General features: G+C 40.2%; 1 protein-coding gene and 1 non-coding gene across 2 annotated transcripts in view; both read left to right on the top strand.

Annotated features, from left to right (window-relative positions):
- Nucleotides 1-13,182, top strand: part of LOC116580062 (zinc finger protein 626-like) — a 41,309-nt gene extending 28,127 nt beyond the window's left edge. The window contains 6 exon segments of the mRNA XM_032326095.1: nucleotides 5,260-5,386; nucleotides 5,865-5,960; nucleotides 11,229-12,107; nucleotides 12,192-12,516; nucleotides 12,683-12,716; nucleotides 12,718-13,182. Of these exon segments, the coding sequence (XP_032181986.1) occupies nucleotides 5,260-5,386; nucleotides 5,865-5,960; nucleotides 11,229-12,107; nucleotides 12,192-12,516; nucleotides 12,683-12,716; nucleotides 12,718-12,921 (1,665 nt within the window). The 3' untranslated portion in view covers nucleotides 12,922-13,182.
- LOC116580386 lies at nucleotides 959-1,062 on the top strand. The gene has a single exon (XR_004281639.1). It is a non-coding gene; the product is annotated as a small nucleolar RNA U13 (small nucleolar RNA).
- Nucleotides 13,183-14,198: the final 1,016 nt, after the last annotated feature.

Below are 14,198 nucleotides of genomic sequence, written 5' to 3'. Positions count from 1 at the left end.
GCTCCTGTCCCTGAGGTTTAATAAAAACAGATTTTTTTTAAACCAATAATGCCTCAAGAATCCTCTCTTAACCATTTGCTCACAAGGCACCTCACATGAGTTTGCGCTGGGCAGATGAAGACTCCCACCTTGCTGTAGTTGGTAGCACGGACTTCTGGGAGTAGAGGATCTGACTCAGTCAGACCTCCCCTTTGTGAGTTTTTACTTTACTCCACACTCCTGTCATAGACATACTCCTCAAAAAAAAAAAAAAAAAAAAAAGATACTGTTTCTGTTTATTTTGGAGTGAGAGAGATGGTGTGTGTGAGAGAAAGAAGGTCGGTTGATCCAGGGTAGAGGTGGTGGCGGGGGGGGGGGGGGGGGGGTACTTTCCAGCTGACTCTGTGCTGATTAGATCCCAGGACTCTGAGACCATGACCATGACCTGAGCTGAAGTCAAGTGGAAGATGCTTAACCCATTGTGCTACCCAGGCACCCTATTTCCTCCTTTGTATTTTCAGAAGAAGAAAACAAGAATCATATAATTAACATGTTTGAGGATCTTAAAATCCTGAAATAGGTCACAGATGATTGATACCAAAGCGTTCGATGAATTACTGTGTAGTGGGATCTTCGAGCACCGCGGCCAAGAGAGAATTCTTGAGACGCTGTTTGGTATCAGAGAGTAGGTTTATTGAAGTAGCATGGGGACAGGACCTCTGGGCAGAAGGAGCTGCGGGTCGGCTGCCTGAAGCTGGTGGTTATATGCTCAGTGTTCAAGGGGGGAGGGTAGGTGCACAGAGTATTAGATCACAAATATTTGTTTGAATTTCTACGTGTAAAACTACTTTTGCAAGATTTCTTCGATGTTATTGTTCATTCGATGTTAATGAATGTATGTACAGGGAGTCAAGACATACATATATACATACAGTGAATGTATGTATGTTAATGAATGAGATGTACAGGGAGGAAGCAGATCCTTTTGTAGTTCATAAGCATGATGATTGGGTGTTCACGCTCTTGTGTGACATGTGCCACCCTCAAGCCATGTTACGACCTTGGCACATTACCCATCTGATGTGGAAAAAAAAAAAGAATGTAGCAGGCAGGGGTGCCTGGGTGGCACCAGTGGTTTTAACCAGTGCGTTAAAGCCTCTGCCTTCAGCTCAGGTCATGATCCCAGGGTCCTGGGCTCTCGCCCTGCATTGGGCTCTCTGCTCAGCAGGGAGCCTGCTCCCCGCCCCCCCACCTGTCTCTCTACCTACTTGTGATCTCTGTGAAATAAATAAAATCTTTGAAAAAAAAATGTAGCCAGCCGTATATATTTGATTCTTAGCAGAATCAAATCAAAGCCTGTGCATCAGACTTCTGAGTCAAAGGTAAATGTTTTTCTGCTTATATTCCTCATTGTACTAGCCTCATAAATAATAGCTGTTTTATCTGTAACATTCTATGTGTTTATGTTGATAGTGGGAATGAAAGACAGAGGCAGCTTCATCCACAATGTGATTTGTAAGTCTCATGTGGATGAAAACAGTTCTTGAATTAATCACCGTGACAATTTTCTACTCTTTTAATGCATATATAACTACTTCCTAAATGTATAGGTGGTGCGTGATGTGTGAAAAGATAGATCATGGGGCGCCTGGGTGGCTCAGTGGGTTAAGTCTCTACCTGCAGCTCAGGTCATGATCCCAGGGGCCTGGGATCGTGTCCCGCATAGGGCTCTCTGCTCAGCAGGGAGCCTGCTTCTCCTCATCTCTCTCTGTCTGTCTCTCTGCCTATTTGTGATCTCTCTCTCTGTCAAATAAATAAATAAAATCTTTAAAAAAAAAAAAGATAGATCATTTTCGCGTGGATACTTTTTTGCTGCCATCATTCTTGTCCTGTTTGATACCTGCTATGAACATTGGTTTCGAATCCTCCTCTCTCTATATTGACATGCGTGTCCTTTTCAATAGACTTTCAGACCCATAACCTGGGTTAAGACCTGATCCCTTTGCGCATTAGCTAAATGAGGTTTGTGGTTCTCCATGGGTGGAGTTTTCAGGATTAGAATGAGGTAAAGTTTGAACTGTAGATCAGTCCATGGTTTCCACGTTGGTCCCTCTGCCTCAAAGTGGGCCAGCCCAAGCACTTCTCTGTGGGCAGCCATTACCTTTTATTGTGTAGTTTCTTTTTCACCACAGGAGGCTCTGCCCATGGGGTGTTATGGCTGAAGTAAAGGATAAGATGACATGATTATCTGTTTTGTGTGTGTTGGGTTTGAGGAGTTCTTTATAAATCCTGGATATCATCCCTTCGTCTGTATTGTCATTTGCGAATATCTTCTCCCATTCCGTGGGTTGCCTCTTTGTTTTGTTGACGGATTTCCTTTGTTGTGTAGAGGCTTTTGATCTTGATGAAGTCCCCAAAATTCATTTTTGCTTTTGCTTCCTTTGCCTTTGGAGACATGTCTTGAAAGTAGTTGCTGCAGCCGATGTCGAAGAGGTTACTGCCTATATTCTCCTCTAGGATTCTGATGGGTTCCTGCCTCACGTTGAGGTATTTTATCCATTTCGAGTTTATCTTTGTGTATGGCATAAGAGAATGGTCTAGTTTCATTCCTCTATACAGAGCTGTGCAGTTTTCCCAGCACCATTTATTGAAGAGACTGTCTTTTTTTGACTTCATATTTTTTCCTGCTTTGTTGAAGATTACTTTACCATAGAGTTGAGGGTCCATATCTGGTCTCTCCACTCTGTTCCACTGGTTTCTGTGAGGCAGATAGAGACTCCTGGCTCCAGCCCCTTTTGGTCCCTGGCTCCCTTTTGCTCCTGCTAAGGCCAAGAAAAGGACCAGTAGCCATCCGGTTTGACTAAGGTAAGATAAGAAGTCATTGCTCCTGCTGAGACTGAAGAAAAAGACCAGATGCCCAGTCCTGTTTGAGTAAGAAAAGAAAGAGAAACAGCCCCCAAGATGATTTAGGACTCTCCTGAGATGCCTCCACACATATTATACTTCCACTGGAAAGGGCCATTTGGCCTGGAGAGATGGGAAAGAGCCCTGGCCTTCAGAGAGGGAGAAAACACCCCGCACCATCCCCCATTGCCTGTAACCATAAAAACTCACTCCTAACCCTGTCAGGTGCTCAGTCTTTGGGAATGAGCCCACTGAGCCCTCTGGCATTAATAAAGCTGTGTTCTCCCATCTCTCCGTGTGCCGTTTGGGTTTCCCCGGCCACCTCGGATTTTCCACAACATATGTGTCTGTTTTTATGCCAGTACCATGCTGTCTTGGTGATCACAGCTTTGTAGTAAAGCTGGACATCAGACAACGTGATGCCCCTAGTTTTGTTTTTCTTTTCCAGCATTTCCTTAGCAATTCGGGGTCACTTCTGAATCCATATAAATTTTAGGATTATTTGCTCCAGCTCTTTGCAAGATACTGGTGGAATTTTAATCAGAATGGCATTGAAAGTACAGATTGCTCTAGGCAGTATAGACATTTTAACAATGTTTATTCTTCTGATCCACGAGCATGGAATCGTCTTCCATCTTTTAGTGTCTTCTTCAGTTTCTTCCATGAGTGTTCTGTAGTTCCTCAAGTACAGATCCTTGACCTCTTTGGTTAAGTTTATTCCCAGTATCTTATGGTTCTTCATGCCACAGTAAATGAATAGATTCTCTAGTTTCCCTTTCTGTATTTTCATTGTTAGTGTATAAGAAAGCAACTGATTTCTATACATCAATTTTGTATCCTGCCACACTACTGAATTGCTGAATGAGTTCTAGTAGTCTGGGGGTGGAGTCTTTTGGGTTTTCCCTATCAAGTATCCTGTCATCTGTGAAGAGAGAGAGAGTTTGACTTCTTCATTGCCAATTTGAATACCTTTTCTTTCTCTTTGTTGTCTGATTGCTGTTGCTAGGACTTCTAATACCAAGTTGAACAAGACTGCTTACAGTGGGCATCCTTGTGGTGTTCCTGATCTCAAAGGGAAGGCTGTCAGCTTTTTCCCATTGAGGAAGATATTCACTGTGGGTTTTTTTTTTTTTTAAGATGTTATTTATTTATTTGACAGAGAGAGATCACAAGTAGGCAGAGAGGCAGAGAGAGAAGGGGAAAACAGGCTCCCCGCTGAGCAGAGAGCCCAGTGTGGGGCTCGATCCCAGGACCCTGAGATCATGACCTGAGCCAAAGCAGAGGCTTAACCAACAGTGAGCCACCCAGGCACCCCATTGCTGTGGGTTTTTCATGGATTGATTTTATAACACTTTACCAATGAAGACGTATAAATGGCTAACAGACACATGAAAAAATGGTCATCATCACTAGCCATCAAGGAGATTCAAATCCAAGCCACACTGAGATACCACCTTACACCAGTGAGAATGGCCAAAATTAAGATGACTGTAAACACCAAGTGTTGGAGAGGATGTGGAGAAAGGGGAACGCTCTTAGACTGTTGGTGGGAATGCAAGTTTGTGCACCCACTTTGGAAAACAGTGTGGCAATTCCTTAAGAAATTAAAAATAGAGCTCCCGAATGACCCTGCAATCGCACTACTGGGTATTTACCCCAACGATACAGATGTAGTAATAAGAAGGGCCATCTGTACTCCAACGTTCTTAACAGCAATGGCCACAGTCACCAAACTGTGGAAAGAGCCAGGATGCCCTTCAGAGGACGAATGGATAAGGAAGATGTTGTCCATATATACTATGGAGTATTATGCCTCCATCAGAAAAGATGAATACCCAACTTTTGTATCAACATGGACAGGACTGGAGGAGATTATGCCGAGTAAAATAAGTCAAGCAGAGAGAGTCATCATATGGTTTTGCTTATTTGTGGAGCATAAGAAATAACATGGAAGACATGGGGAGATGGAGCAGAGAAAGGAGTTTGGGGAAATTGGAGGGGGAATGAACTGTTAGAGACTGTGGACTCTGAAAAACAATCTGAGGGTTTTGGAGGGGTGGGGGAGGTTGGGTATGCCTGGTGGTGGGTATTAAGGAGTGCACATATTGTATAGAGCACTGTGTGTGGTGCATAAAGAATTCTGGAACACTGAAAAGAAATTAAAAAAATAAAAATTAAAAAAAATATTTTTAAAAGGATAAGGTGAAAAGAAAAGGTTAAATCAAATGTGGGATAAAGTTTGGTGGGTACAGTCAGGTAAGCAGTGAAGGTCAGGTAGGTGTTGGGGTCTAGCTGGACACTAACTCTCCCTCTTTGATCTTAGGGACCATCGTGAACTGTGTCAGTGGCATTTAGTGACCGTGGTATTTATTGCAGGGACAGCTCACATTCAGGGATGTGGCCATCAAATTATCCGAGGAGGAGTGGGGACGCCTGACCCACACTCAGCGGCAACTGTACAGGGATGTGATGTTGGAGAACTATGGACACCTGCTCTTCTTGGGTGAGAATGACTCCTTCCAGTTTTCCCAGACCACACTCAGGGTTTCATTCTCCTTTGAAGACTCTCTCTTGAATGATTCCTCTTTGCATAACTGGAGATCAGATCACTGCACTAAGGAACACAAGTAAGGATTGGTAGGTGTAGTCAAAATCCTGATGATTGCTTTTCAGCTTTAGTCTCCCCTTCCTTCAGGTAACAACATTTCTATAGATGAGCGGCTGTTGAAAGCCTGATGTGGCATAAAATGGTACCGCCTGCATTTAAACTCCAATTTTCACTCCTTATTATTGGCAGTACTAGGAAGCACAAGTTAGGATGTGACTCTTTGAAAGTCCTTCATGTTCTATAGGGGCTACTGGTCAACAGTGTTTGGGAAATCATCTGTTAGAATTCTGCAATGTTCTCTCTTCTCTACTGAGTGCAGTGTGGATTGAAAGCCTTTCCAGCAATATTTATAATCGGTTTCTCTTTTAAACAGGTCTCATTGTGTCAAAGCCTGATTTGGTCTCCTTTTTGGAGCAAAAGAAGGACCCTTGGGATGTGACAAGAAAGAAGACAGTGGTCTTTGATCCAGGTAGGTGGGAATGGATGAAGCAGATGTCAGAGGTGAAGTCCAAGTCTGAAGGAGGAAGGTAAACCTTCAAATGTGGTTCCAGTAGCTCTGCTTGAATGAAAATCAGTTGGAGAAGCCCTGTCTTGTCTTTGTCTCACCCAGAGGGACATCTGTGAGCCAACATCCTCATGCTTTTATTTTCTCTAAGAATTCTGCTTCAGCTCCAGTGATGGTCCATCATGTCCACAGGGAGGACCAGGAGCCTCTCCTGGGACTGGGAGGGTCTCCATAATCTGAGAGCTCTTCCATTGCTTTGAGGGTCTTGGGAAAGTCTCCCTATTTCTGAGAGTCTCTATGCTAAGTCTTTTCTAATTTCTGTTTTGCTTCGTGTGAGAAACTGTGCCCGCATTGTGGTGGGCATACTGGGAATTGTTGCGGAAATCCCCAGAACAGTGGAGATGACACCACCTGGTTTCTGGTTTATACTTTCCAATGTTATGGAGGCTTTAATCTTAAACATATAAAACCAAGACTCAGTCTGTTCATCAGGTAACAAAGCATTTCCCTAAAATGAGAAAATGTAATTCTTTATTTCACTCCAAACATTCACTTACCTTTGTACAAAGGAGAAGTTTCCCTTCCATGTGTTCCATTCCTCAGTGGTGAACTAATGTAATGTGTCTATTTGTTTGCTAGATTTCCTACATAAATTAATATTATAGGGGATTCAAAACTTTTAGAACCCACTGCCTAAAGTCTCGATTCTTAGCTTATTAGTGCCTCATTTTATAATTTGTTCCATAATATGAGGTTCCTGTGACTTTGTCATATGTCTTCACATTCTTATTAGTTGTCTATGAGACTCATCTCTACTTATTAGATCAAAAGTCCTGATATGACATGGGCATGTGGTTTATAAGAAGTGGTGTAGATAGTAAACTTCCCACATTGAAAAAAATGTTCTGTTCATAAATGGAATTTTACTTCAGGGAAAATTAATAATAAGCTTTTTTTTTTTTTAAACTATTTTACTCAGAATGGATCTGGATTTAATCCCTAGCATTTTTATAAAATTATTGTCAGCATATTTTACAACTTTGGTGGTGTTTGCTTACTTAGAAATGGACGTTATTTGCTTTTCTGCTCCATTTTAAGGAATGGATTATACCATTGAATTCTGTGTAAGAAGAGGAGTATATCAGTAACAGTTTACTTTTTTTTAATGTCACTTAAGTGCTTATTCATAATATTTTTATTACACCTCTTCATGAGTGATTTTAATGAAGATTCCTTATGGCTTTAGTGTGAGTGAATGCATGCCAAAATTGAAAATGCCTTTTTTTTAATGGAAAACAGAATTGAAATTATAGTTCTATAGAAGGTTTCCTTTAAAATCATTCATATATTTTTTCTGTAGAATTTTTTTAGTTAAAATTGGGCTTATTTTGGTTTTGCATATTCCATAATAATGTGCTTTCTTTTGTATGAGACTTTCCAAACATTAGTTAGTTGTGGTTTTTGTTTTTTTATTTTTTAATATATATATTTTTAATAGGAAGACAGTTTTCAACACTTTTGAACAATGCGAATGTAACTCAGATTTGAATCAGTCTTATGCCCTTTCCAAATAACTCTATGTGTGTATTTGTCTACATTGTTTGTAATTCATCTTGTATATTTCTGGTGGTTGTGAATGTTCTAGCATATCTAGGTGAGTTGTTATACTACTAGCGTTCATTTCAAAGTCTATATTTTTGAATTTATATTCTTTGCAGGAGAAGTACTTTCAGTGAATCAAAAGTAATTCTTAACATTTTTTATACCTCTGTATCTTGTCTAGGTATTATATTTTAGATTAAATGTGGTTTTACGCTCGTGATACACTTTCACAGCATGCTAATAAACTTTTCCTTCTTTGGTATGTATTTTCATTCTGGTTACCTTGAGGTTCCTTAAAACCTCTTAGAGGTATAAACAAACCGTTTTAAATGGATATTGTCAATTTTATAGGAATGTTTTCTACTTAATCCTCTCCACCCCTGAACCTACTTTATGTTACCACTATCAGAAATTCTGTCTCTTATGTTGTGCAGTTAACTAGGTCGATTTATGATTTGTATGCTTTTGTTTAAGAACTTCTGTAGCAGAAATACAAGTGACCCGTGCTACCTCATTACAGCACTACAGGTTTCTAGAATTGTGTAAATATTTACATTAGCAGGAGTTTTATATTGTCATTTGCTTTCAGATACTCTTTAGAATCCTTTTCTTTCTTTTTTTTTAAGACTTTATTGATTTATTTGACAGAGAGTGAGAGGGAACACAAGCAGGGGTGTGGGAGAGGGAGTAGTAGGCCCTGATAGGGGACTCGATCCCAGGACTCTGGGATCATGACCTGAGCGAACGGCAGATGCCTAATGACTGAGCCACACAGGCACCCCTGGAATTCTTTTATTTCAAGCAGAAAGACCCTTTCACCTCTCTTGGGACAGAAGAACCTTTCTTGATTGACCTGCTGGTCAATCAGAGGGTCTTTCGCTTGGTGTAGCCTTCATTTGCATAGTCAGGCAAAACAGTTCTGCCAGGTCGATTATTCTTGGTGTGGATTGTTTCCTCTGTGTGTGCTTGAGTACATGATCGCACTCCTTTCTACTTATACAGTCAAAGGACAATTGCAGTAGTAATCTTACAGGAGCTTTCCTGTAGAAGATGAGTTGTTTTTGTCATGCTTTCTCAAAATTCTCTTGTCAGGGGCACCTGGGTGGCTCAGTGGGTTAAGCTGCTGCCTTCGGCTCGGGTCATGATCTCAGGGTCCTGGGATCGAGTCCCGCATCGGGCTCTCTGCTCAGCATGGGGTCTGCTTCCCTTCCTCTCTCTCTGCCTGCCTCTCTGCCTACTTGTGATTTCTGTCAAATAAATAAATAAAATCTTAAAAAAAAATTCTCTTGTCACCTCGGATTTTTTTCTTTTAGAGGTTTTATTTATTTGTATGACAGAGAGAGAGAGACAGAGAGAGCACGAGCACACAAACAGGAGAAATGCCAGGCAAGGGAGAGAGAGAAACAGGCTCCCCGCTGAGCAGGTAGCCTTGTGTGGGGCTTGATCCTGACCTGAGGCAAAGGTAGCCCCTGAACCAAACAGGGACCCTTCACATCTGATTTTTGATAGGTCTTTTATGTGTCACTGTGTTCCTCTCTTGGCATTTATTATACTATGGATTACTGAGATGGTTGGATTTCTCTTCTTTCCACTTATGTGTGCAGTAGAAGCCTTTAGTTCTTCATGTCAACCTTCTGCCCCCTTTCACTCTCCTCTCTTTATGGGGTCCACTTAATGTACATATCGGTCCACTTACAGGACTCTTACGAGTCCCAGACCATGTCTTTTTCCACATCTTTCTTTGATCTTCAAAACAAGGGTCTTTAGATTGTCTGATTTATTCTTCTGCTTGAACAAGTCTGTGGGTGACCACTGGTGTGTTTTTAACTTCCGTCATCGTGTTCTTTAACTCCCTGTTGCTGCTTGGCTGATTGTTATACTTTGTCTCCTTGGGTTTACATTTTGGTCATGACCCGTTTTCTGATCTCATTGAGTTACATACCTGCTTTCTCTTCCTTTTTCCATGTGCATCCTTATGATGGTTAAATCTTTGCCATGCAAGTAAGACTTCTTTATTAACTGAGGGTTCGTTTGTGGGATTTATTTTGTTCTCATGATGGGAACACATTTTTCCATTTCTTTTATCGCCTTGTGATCTTCTGTTGACGTTTCAGTTAAAAAAAAAAAAAAAGCCTCCGAGCCTAGTTTTATGGACTTGCTTTGTAGAAAAGAACAAAGACCATAGTAATTATGGCATCTGTCACACATAATCTGGACATTTGTCATGTCTACATTTTTGTAATTTCCCAGGTTACCAAAGTGTAGTTACTTCTTTAGAGCCCACGGTACCTTCCTCTCTCTGTTTCCCTTCAGATTTGTCCATTGTTTGAAGAAATATTCAACCTTTTGTCTGAGTAGCTACTTCTTCCAATAGTAGTTGGTCTTCTCTTTCAATCTGAACTTGATTTGTTTACAGGTCTGTCAATTTTTTATTTTTCTTTCTTGAAAACTAAATCTTCCTACTCATACTTTCCTAATCTTGCTAAATTCTATTTTTCTTCATTTCTGTTTTATGTTGAATTTCCTTTCTTCCAGGAGTGCCAGGATGGCTTGTGTTTTAAGCCTTTGACTTCAGCTCGGGTCATGATCTCAGGGTCCTGGGACTCAATCCTGTTTCAGGCTCCCTGTTCAGCAAGGAATCTACATGCCTCTCTCCTTTTGGCCCTCACCTCACCATGCTCTCCTTCTCTCTCTCTCTCTCTCTCTCTCTCTCTCTGTCTCAAACAAGTCTTCAAAAATATCCCTCCTTCTACTGATTTTGGGCTCATATAATAGTACATTTCCTGATTATTTGATATAGAGGAGAGTGACTTGTGTTAGACCCTGACAATACTATAGACTTTTCTATGAAGCTATGTGGTCAGTATGTTGTGTGCAAATTGATGTGTCCACGGAGGAACAAAGTCCTGATGCTTCCTTCTCAGCCATCTTGCTGACGTTCTCTCATTGATTTTTTGGTTGCTGTGTTAGACATCCTCAGTATAATTGTCTGAAAGTAATAAGGGAAATGAGTTGACTTTTCTGTTTTTCAATATCTTTCAGCTGTATCTTCACAGGGCACCCTGAGCTTCCTGCCAGAGCCATGCAAAGAAGCTTCATTTCAAAATGTGTCAGTGGGTTGATATAAACATATTGTCCTTGAGAAGTTACACCTAATGATAGACTGGGATAATGATCAAAAAGGATATATCCAAATTGAGACTACTGCCCAGAATAGTGAAAGATACAAAATACTTGGTAAAACCTTCCTTTTTAAGTCCATTAGTTCTGCAAGGCCTGGTGTTTCTGTCAGCAGGAGCTCCACTCAAACACTCAAACATCCATATTTATCGATGGAGAATGTGGAACATCTGGAAAGTTACCGAGCCTGTGCTGAACATAATGATTTGAACAGTTTTGAAAATAGGGTTGGACTGACCTTTCATTCAAATATTTCTAAACTTCAGAGATTTCAATGTGGAGAAACAACTGCTAAGTGGGATCCATTTGAGAGGTCTTTCACTAAAGACTCAACCCTTCCAAATTCCCAGAGCATTTTCAATGGAGAGGGAATTGCTCAAGGCAGTGAATCTGAGAAAAAATTTCATCAAGGCTCAAATGTTAAGAAACATCTGAGGACTTATTTTGCAGGGAACCATTTCAAGCCTATTAAATGTGGGGAAGACTTTTCTCAAAGATCCATCCTTCTGTCTAACAGCATGCATATAAGAGAAAATCCTAATGAACATGAAAGAGATTTTAACCAGTCCTCCAGTTCTGGTGATCATCCAAAAATTTATGTGGAAAAAAACCCATCCAGATATAAGAAGCCTGGGAACACGTTTAGTCAGTCATCAGGAACACATATACATAAGACAATCTGTAGTGGAGAGAAACCTTACAAAAGTAAAGAATACAGCACAGACTTTAAATTGCCTTCGACCCTTACTCACCATCACAGAATTCATACTGGAGAGAAACCTCACCAATGTCAAGAATGTGGGAAGGCCTTTAGTCAGTCTTCACACCTTACTCAACATCACAGAATTCATACTGGAGAGAAACCTTACCAATGTCAAGAATGTGGCAAGACCTTTAAGCGGATGTCATCCCTTACTGAACATCACAGAATTCAGACTGGAGAGAAACCTTACAAATGTGAAGAATGTGGAAAGGCCTTTAGGGGGCAGTCAAACGTTCTTGTACATTGCAAAATTCATTTTAGAGTGAAACCTTACAAATGTGACGAATGTGGAAAGGCCTTTAGGCGGCAGTCAAAGCTTCTTGAACATCGCAGAATTCTTTTTAGAAAGAAATCTTACAAATGTCAAGAGTGTGGGAAGGCCTTGAAGCATTGTTCAATCCTTATTCACCATCACAGAATTCATACTCCAGAGAAACCTTACAGATGTAAAGAATGTGGGAAGGTCTTCAAGCAGCTCTCAGCCCTTACTCACCATCATGGAATTCATACTGGAGAGAAAAATTACAAATGTAAAGACTGTGGCAAGGCCTTTAGCAGGCATTCAAGCCGTAGTCAATACCACAAAATCCATACTGGAGAGAAGCCTTACAAACATAAAGGATTTTGCAAGGCCTTTATCCATAAAGCAGGCCTTACTACACACCACAGAGTTCATACTGGAGAGAAACCATATAATTGTGAAGAATGTGGCAAGGCCTTTACCCATCAATAAACCCTTACTAATCATCACAGAGTTCATATTGGAGAGAAACCTCACAAATGTGTAGAATGTAGCAAGGCCTTTAAGCAGGAATCCCACCTTACTCGACATCACAGAATACATATTGGAGAGAAATCTTATAATTGTGAAGAATGTGGCAAGGTCTTTATGTTCCATTCAGGCCTTACTCGACATCAGAGAATTCATTCTGGTGAGAAACCTTACAGATGTCAAGTATGTGGCAAGGTCTTTAAGTGGCATGCATCCCTTCCCATACGTGACTTAAGTCATACTGGAGTGAAACCTTAGAAATGTAAAGAATGTGCCAGGGCTTTATCCAGCAGTCACACCTTACAGAACATCACAGAATTCCTACTGGAACTAGTCCTTACAAATTTGAAGACTGAGAGAATTTGGGAGGACTGCTGAACTCTTAACTCCACATCAGAGAATTCAATTTGGAGAGTGATTATACACATGTAAAGAATGTGGCAAGACCTTTAGGCAATGCTAAACCCTTGTTCCTTATCCAAGAATGTATAGTGGAGGTGATTCTACAAATAGAAAAATACAGCAAACCCTTTCTTAGTGCTCAAGCCTCTCCCAGCATTACAGAATTCATAGTAGAGAGAAATCTTGTATGTGTAAGAATGTGGTAAAGCTTTTGGACTGCTCAACACTTAAGTCAGCATCCCAGAGTTCATACTGGGGAGAAATACTAGAAATGGAAAGAACATGGCAGGCCTCTGGCTGGAAGTCATAACTTGCTCAACATCATTGTTACCATCCAGGAGCAAAACTGTAATATGTAAAGACAGTGGCCAAGCCTTTAACTAGAATTCAGTCCTTACTCGGTATCCCAAAATGCAGTCTTGGGTCAAACTCTACAAACGTAATGAATGAGGAAAGACTGTCTCTTACAGTTTAGAAAACATCAGAGAGTTCAGAGAAGTAAAGGAAGTTGACAGATAAAAGTCCATAGAAATGTATTTAGTTGAACATCAAATGTCAATAAATGTGATAGAATTCTCAGAACAGAGCAGTACACCAGTCACACTCTTCGCAGATTATATAAAAAAAGTCTTAATGCAAAGTTAGTTAGATAATGTATGTTCTATTATGCTTCAAAAGAGAGAAGGGATTTTTGCATGGGTATAATTTCAGTGTGTTTGTGTTTCCATGGACCCTATATGAGATTTGTGACTTGCAATTATTCATGTGTTTCTACTCTTAGAACTCTTCAGAAAATTCATTTATTCCTAGTGAGTGTGTGAAAGTATGTGGATCATCATTACTGCATCAGGGATATGAGATGCCCTTCTTCTTTAGGTGGGACTCATGCATATCTAATTTTCCATGGAAGATGAAGGACTGTGTAACATACAATATATGAGGAAAATCTAAGTGATTATTCCTCTTGTGGTTATAATATTGATATAGGTCATCATGAAGTAGGTGTTCAGGACATCATTTTCCATTTATTAAAACAAACAAAATCGTGACCATTACCAATTACATGTTTTACTAATTGGTGTTTTTAATGAAAACAAGATAGCAGTCTTCACAATAGTAATTGTTAGAGAGTATGAGTTGATGGGGTTAAAATGAAGAAATCCTGACAGATATCTGAGAATAGCTAACTTCTGTAAAATGACATACACTTGCACATCCACATTTTTGGAGAATTACCAGAGTCCTGGAACCATTTTAGTATGCAAAACTAAGCTGGTTAGAAGTTAAAATAGAGTGCTGTCAGATGTCTTCTCTAAGCCTCATGGTAAAGACAAAATGAAATAATGTAGTAAATACACAAGACATAAAATAATATAAGTATTCCCTTATTTAGAATCATGAAATCACAAAGATAGCTAATGAATAAGAAGGAGAGGAATAATTCTAAACAGCCAGACTGTAACTCCATACTTGTACTGATACT

This window comes from Mustela erminea, chromosome 19 (genome assembly GCF_009829155.1).
Source record: "Mustela erminea isolate mMusErm1 chromosome 19, mMusErm1.Pri, whole genome shotgun sequence".
Classification (NCBI taxonomy): domain Eukaryota; kingdom Metazoa; phylum Chordata; class Mammalia; order Carnivora; family Mustelidae; genus Mustela; species Mustela erminea.
This window is presented reverse-complemented; position numbering and strand designations above follow the sequence as displayed.